Source organism: Chaetura pelagica, unplaced genomic scaffold (genome assembly GCF_000747805.2).
Source record: "Chaetura pelagica isolate M959 unplaced genomic scaffold, ChaPel_1.0 scaffold436, whole genome shotgun sequence".
Lineage (NCBI taxonomy): Eukaryota > Metazoa > Chordata > Aves > Apodiformes > Apodidae > Chaetura > Chaetura pelagica.
The window spans coordinates 448,436-455,074 of record NW_009953651.1 but is presented as its reverse complement, the minus strand read 5'-3'; the positions used below and the strand labels follow the sequence as shown (position 1 = coordinate 455,074).

Genomic DNA, 6,639 nt, shown 5'->3' with positions numbered 1-6,639 from the left:
AAAAAAAAGAGAAGATGAAGTTATAACACTACATCAACAGACAGCTGTTCTAGTGGGCACTATGGACACAGAATGGCTGGCATTGCTGAGCCATGCAGTCATTGCCAAAGGAATGACGAGCTCACATTACATCTGATTCACATACTCGGTGTGGTCAGACTGTGAGGCTCACCCCTCCTCGCCCAACTGACGCCCCCTCCCTGCCTTGACACCAGATCTGGCTCGTTAACATGTCTGGAATGAGCGCGAGCCTACCTCTCCGCTGGCAAGCCCAAGGGCTGTGCTCGGATTCCCAGGTTGGAAGATTATCTCATTCAAGCACAGTTCTCCCAAAGATATATAAGCAAAGCTTGAGTGGTGGTCCCAGCAGAGCTGGCCTGAGCACTTGGGAGTTTCAGCTACACAGGAGTACAAGCTTCAAATGCTGGCAAATATGATGACGATGAAAGTAGAAGAGCTGGTAAGAACAACCTTCTTTCATTTAGTCCTAATTACTTTTCTTTCTAGACTGTCATTATATCAGTCAGAGACACAGCCTTTCCTTTGTGGATCACAGAGGTGACCTGGCAGGTTAACCAGCACTGCTGCACTCATGGTGAAAACCTGCATATACTATAGGGTATCCTACTATATTCTCACTTTAACTTTTCCTTCGGAAGGGGGCTCACCACTGATTCAGCTACACAGCTGTTTGCATTTTGCATGAGAAATAGTTCCCCAGTAAGAAGAAGCTGACCAAAATGTAGCTATGTATTTTCCTTAACCTTGATTTTAATTTTTATTTTTTAGAAGCTATTAAGTTTATGATCACACTGAGTAACTTCAACCCAGTACTAAGTAAAGTACTAAGAGGACATATAAATGAAGTAAAACCAGAGTATTTTCTAATGCTAAAGGAACAGTTTAATAATAGATAGATTATTTTCTAATAATAAACTATCAGTTCCCACACCCACTGCTCTTCATGAAAAATATTTGTGTATATCCCATCCATCACCACGGTAGCTGCTTTGAAAAATAATGTCTAAACCAGGCCACAAATAATGGGACATTCCACTGGAGGGCTTGGACTAAGGATGCCTGATTTAATCAATAAACTGAGGAAACAGGAACAATCCAGTAAAATGTTGGAATGTTATATAGAAACTGCTTGGGTTTTTTTTCCTCCCAGATGGCTATGTGAAGATGCAAATGCCATACAGCCTAACTAGTTAATGATGCCTTAAATTTTTGGCAAGGCCCTGACAGCTTCTCTAGCATTAAATTCTATAACAAATCCAATTTTATAAGGTGATTGAATGAAAGGCCAGTCCAGAACACATTAATTTACTGAACCATTCTCAAAATACGCAACAACCTCTACTAAGTTTAACAAGTTATCTCTTTGTACACACTTAATCGGGCATCAGAAATATTTCCAAAAGCTACTGAAAGCTTCTGGTAGCTTCTGCAGAGGCACTGCCTTCTGCTATTTTGCTGAGTGCTTTAAATGCAGACTTTGGTACTGACAGCAACAGGCATAACCAGCCTTGAAATTACTCAGCAAGACAATTTAACAGATGTGCTTCAATAAAACTATAAGGTCCCAAGGGAGGAAGCCTCTCCTGCCCTCTACCTGCTCAGTCCCCCCAGCCCAAAACATGCAAGATGCTGGAGGCTGGTCAGGGTGGCTCTTTCTGCCACAGTCTTCTGCTGAGTCTGACACCTGTGAGTGAACAAAGAAGAAAACCCTGAAAATAAAGGATGCTCTTCCCAACTCTTTGCGTTTTGCTAGAACAGCAGCACCTCAGCCCCAGCCAAGCAGGGACTAAGTCCTCACGGACACCCACGGGGAGTTGCTGGGTGGATGTGGGAGATCTACCTGCAAGGGAGGATGCTCTAGCCATTCAAGTGCACAGTTAATTCAGGCACAGGCTGAATGAGGTCTGCACTTTGTCTGTTACACCCTCTACAGCAGGTCAGGAATGACATGCAGTTAGTCTCTAGGTAATCCGTGTTCCCTGGAGGTGGCTATTGCTGTCATGAAACTGCTGCTTATATTATATCACACTTGCTTTTACAGGTGACTGGGAAGAAAGCGGACGATAAAGAGACTGGCAGCTTCCTCCCTGAGGACTTCAGAAATGGAGAGTATGAAGCTGCTGTAAGATTAGAGAAGCAGGATGACCTAAAGACAGTCTCTGTACACTCACTGAACCAAGATGATCTGGCTTATGAGAAGAAGAAAAAATTAGAAGCAGAGGTAGGCTCTTGGGGTTTATGCTTGGTTTTTTAGCACCCTGTGTGCACTTTTTGCTGCAGCCCCTGAAGGTTTGCTTCTTTCTAAGGTAGAGATACATGTGGTGAGCTGAATAAACCCCTGGGAGATCACCACCAAAGGAGGTTGGCTTAAAGTCCATTGAAGGCCATGGAGACCTGCTGAGTCCTGTAAGCTATGGCTGCAGGCAGTAACACTGTGAAGCAGAATCCAAAACTCCCCCTATAATGTCTTACTGACACCCTGTGAGCTCTCTCCTGCCCACAGTCACTGTTTCCAGCTGTCAGTAAAGAGGGAGCAACCAAAGCCAGTAAGATGCCTTCAGCTTGCACATCTAATGAGTGCTGCCAAAAATAACTAACCCAAGAAATGTGTAAGAGTGCATTTCTGAAGCCAAAAGCCTTATCTACCATGAAGTTATTTTTATTCTATGTGTTATGCTAATCAGTACATTTGGGAAAAATAATTACAAATAAAAGTCATACTGGTCTACAGAAAAATACCATTTTTTATTCCTGGAGCATGACAATTCTCCCTGTATCCCTAAGAACTGATGCTTTTTTCCCCCACAAATACAGTAGCTGTAATATATTAAATTCTTTGGTGAATAAGCAACCAATTGGCCTAAAAAATTCAAGTTATTTGAGTTTGAAGAAATTTAACTAGAAGGGAGTGTAAGATTTTGTTCTGATGGGACAGTGAGCCTCAGAAATACTAAAATAAACACTACTGACCTTCACCTTCAACAAAGAGGTCATTTCTTGCTACAGAATGTTTTTGTGTTCCTCCAGAATATGGAACTTTTTGGTTTTCCAGCTGATCCAGAGTCCAATCAGTCACTGTAATTATTTTCCATCAAGTCAAAGATCTACAGATTAAACACTAAATCCAGAGAACAATAAAAATAAGAGGTGGAAATAACTTGAACAAGAATTCAGTTGGAAAAAATGTGTACCATATGACAGGGTCCTGCCAATGAATTTACCCTTAATGATACCATGAGACAGAATCTGTCCTCTTCATTTGTCCTGAGTTACCCCTTGTTTGTGCATCCCCCTTCTGAAGTCAAGGACACCTCATGGTACCTTGGATCTCAGTTCAGACAACACATTTGACAGGGCTAGGTTACCAGTTGGACTTGATGATCTTAAACAAAACCATTCTATGATTCACCTTGATGTTAGCAGTGCCCCATAATGACTTCATGCAGGGATGTTTTTTACAAGCAGACTTCAGGAAATCTTGAACATTTATTGAACTGCCTCTCCAAGGATATTGGGGACATTCTTTGTAGCTTACCAAAATGTAACACTTGCTAACTGAAATGTTAAGATAGGTATGAATGTTACTTTTCTCTCAAGGGTATATTTTTTATCAAAGAGGATTAAGTTGCAATAAATCGGGGGCTGCATCATAAAAGGGGTTGAAGAAAAAATACTTGGTGGAAGTCAGATGAAACTGCAGGGGTTTCCCAGCTCTCATAAGCTGCACATGACATTTCTTAAATTGTTAAGTCAGATGTGACTGCAGTAAAAAAGGTAAAAAAAAAGACAACTTATTTCAAAGATCATCCATTCTTAAATGAATTCAGATTAACAGTAGCACACACTGTCCTGCCACTCTGAGAGGTGGTCACACTCAGCTCAACCTGGTGTCATCCCTGATTTGTTTTAGCTGAAGAAGAAGAAATTAGAGGAGAGGTCAAAACTTGAAAACTTGGAGGATCTTGAAAAAATTATTCAGCTGAAGAAGAAGAAAAAATGCAAGAAAGTGAAAGCACCCATTTCAAAGGAGCCTGAACCAGAAGTTATTGTAAGTCATTTTAAAGTAAAGTACTTATTCTGGGAAAACATTGATGGAGTTTTACACCACATGCATTCATGCTCTGAATATTTATTTCCACCAGACAGGACCAGTGGATATACCTACATTCTTTAGAGCTGCACTGGAGAATAAGTTGCCAGTAATTGAAAAATACCTGTCAGACAAAGGAGATCCAAATGTCTGTGATGAGGTACAATCTTCCTTCTTACTGCAAAGCTTGCTTGCTACAAAAGAGAGGCTATTTCACAGCAAAGTAACTTCTACCACTAGTTTTTCCAGCTTCCACACTTTGAGGAGAAAAAAGGGTAGAGGTAGTAAATAAATGCTGGAAGTTTTCTACATCAAGTTTTCTAGTGATGATGGGGCCATTGGGACCTTTCAAAGTCATATTAACTCAAAAGAATCTTTATATTTAAAAGAAAGCTGTTGGTAATCAGGAGATCCTGATTTTCTGAAGCAGGTAGTCTTTCAATGCTACAGATGAGCAGACTAGAAATTTGTCTGCAGAACATAAAGAAAGTGATGCTGCCTGCTCTCCTGCTCCATAATGTATAAGCTGCATTCGCAAAAGGCATGTTGGATGGGTGAACTCAACAGGCATAATTTCAAATTGGAATGCCATAATGCAGATATTCCTTACACCCTTTAAAATACTGGGTAGGCAGTTCACAGTATCACAATGCTAATAACATTTAGCAGATTTCAGGTATCAAAAGTATTAGCTTTGAAAACACACCAGCATAAAGTATGTATTTGCCATCATTTTTGGAAGAAGGGGAGAAAAGCTTTAAAGATATTTCCTTGTGCCGTATTTAATATTTGGCTTTGCATTGTTTTAATTGCCAGTACAAACGCACTGCATTGCACAGGGCATGCTCTGAAGGACATCTAGAAGTGGTGAAAAAGTTGGTGGAAGCTGGAGCCCGGCTTGAACAAAAAGACATGGTATGCAGATCAACTTATGCTTCTTTCAAAAAACTTGTGTATCGTTTTGTAAAGTGCCAAAAGTTACAGAAGTGCTTCTTTTAGAAGAGGAGCGTTAAAAGGCTTTATAGCATTTTGTAAGGTTATCCTTAAAATAACACTGCTGAGAAGATGCTTCAGGAGGGGGTGTCTGCCTCCCTTTGCCAAAGCTGTTGTTGGAAAACACAGGAAGCGGAGGGACACACTGGCCAGCAGGCTGCCACAAACAACAAAGCCTAAGGCAGAGAGCTGAGGTCAGGCTATCACTTCAGCCTGCTAGCAGGTGGTGGAGATACCACTGTCCCACGCGTGTGTCCAGGGCTCAGCACAATGCATGCATTCTCCACCAGGATTTCAAGGCAGCTCCCAGAAGAGACCCTGCTCCCCTGGGACACTGGCCATGAGGGTAGCTGGGTATCAACAACTTCTGCAGCTGTTTTTTTGCTGCTCCCAGCTCTTCTTCCCTTTGGCAAGCAGTTGGAACAAGCAAGCCTTGCTCCCCCTCCCTTAACCCAGCACTGTTTGTGGAGAGCGTAAGGAACAGGAGGAATGACTTGCAGAGCAGGACCTTCAAGAGACATTCCACTCCTCCCCACAGAGCTGAGGGCAGAGATGTTGAATTCTGTAGGGGAGAAGGGTTCTGATTCACTTTGTGGATCAGCTAAGTTCCTTTCCTTTCCCTTAATTTTCTATGCATTTTAGAACCCAAAAGGCATTGAATAAAAAAATACTAACTAGCACATACCAGCCAGAAAAAAATCTGGCTTAAGGTAACTTCTAAGTTCACAGAACAGAAAAAATACATCCTCTCTCACAGTAGGACTGCCAAGATCCCTGTCTTTAAGAGCAATATGCAGCAAGCACAAAGAGTGAGAAGCTCACAGTACTAAATGAATTAGGGCAAAATAAGAAAGCTGTTACTAGAAAGAACTCAGTGATCACAGTGAAGTGCTTTAGGTTGAATTGCATGGAAATTATTTTGGATTAATTTATAAATTTGATCAAAATGGTTTGCTTTTAATATAATGATGAATTAAATTAACTTCCACTTCTTTTTCCTGCTGCAGCTTGAATCTACAGCCCTTCACTGGGCATGCCGGGGAGGGAACCTGGATATTCTGAAATTCTTACTGGACAAAGGGATAAACAGAAATGCTAGAGACAAGGTACATGCTTCTCAGATGCAGCAGCTCTTTAGAAGAAAAGCTGACCCTTACCCCAAGTAGATAACATTTGGTAGCTGTTCTTCAAGCAGTTTTTACCTGTTCCATGTCACTGACTGCTTGCTCCTCCCACCTCTCAGCTGCTCAGCACCCCTTTGCACGTGGCTGTGAGAACAGGTCAGTACGACTGTGGGGAGCACCTCATCGCCTGTGAAGCGGATCTCAATGCCAGAGACAGAGTAAGTACCAACAACTTCTGACCTGACAGCTCTCGGGAAGCATGAAGCTGCTGCCTCCATTTGCCTGTAAAAAGCCCTGGCTATATGGTTGGGTCCGTACCATGGTGTTGGACTGGTGGGACTGACACTGTGGTTCATCTCTCCTGATTCTAGGAAGGAGACACACCAATGCACGACGCTGTGAGGCTGAACC

The 6,639-nt window shown here is 42.0% G+C and overlaps 1 protein-coding gene across 1 annotated transcript in view; it reads left to right on the top strand.

Annotated features, from left to right (window-relative positions):
* The first annotated feature begins 400 nt into the window (after window positions 1-400).
* ANKRD1 (ankyrin repeat domain 1 (cardiac muscle)) overlaps window positions 401-6,639 on the top strand; it is an 8,474-nt gene continuing 2,235 nt past the window's right edge. The window contains exons 1-8 of the mRNA XM_010000108.1: window positions 401-460; window positions 2,063-2,242; window positions 3,932-4,069; window positions 4,164-4,271; window positions 4,928-5,026; window positions 6,112-6,210; window positions 6,348-6,446; window positions 6,600-6,634. Of these exons, the coding sequence (XP_009998410.1) occupies window positions 422-460; window positions 2,063-2,242; window positions 3,932-4,069; window positions 4,164-4,271; window positions 4,928-5,026; window positions 6,112-6,210; window positions 6,348-6,446; window positions 6,600-6,634 (797 nt within the window). The 5' untranslated portion in view covers window positions 401-421. The remainder of the gene's footprint in view (window positions 461-2,062; window positions 2,243-3,931; window positions 4,070-4,163; window positions 4,272-4,927; window positions 5,027-6,111; window positions 6,211-6,347; window positions 6,447-6,599; window positions 6,635-6,639) is intronic.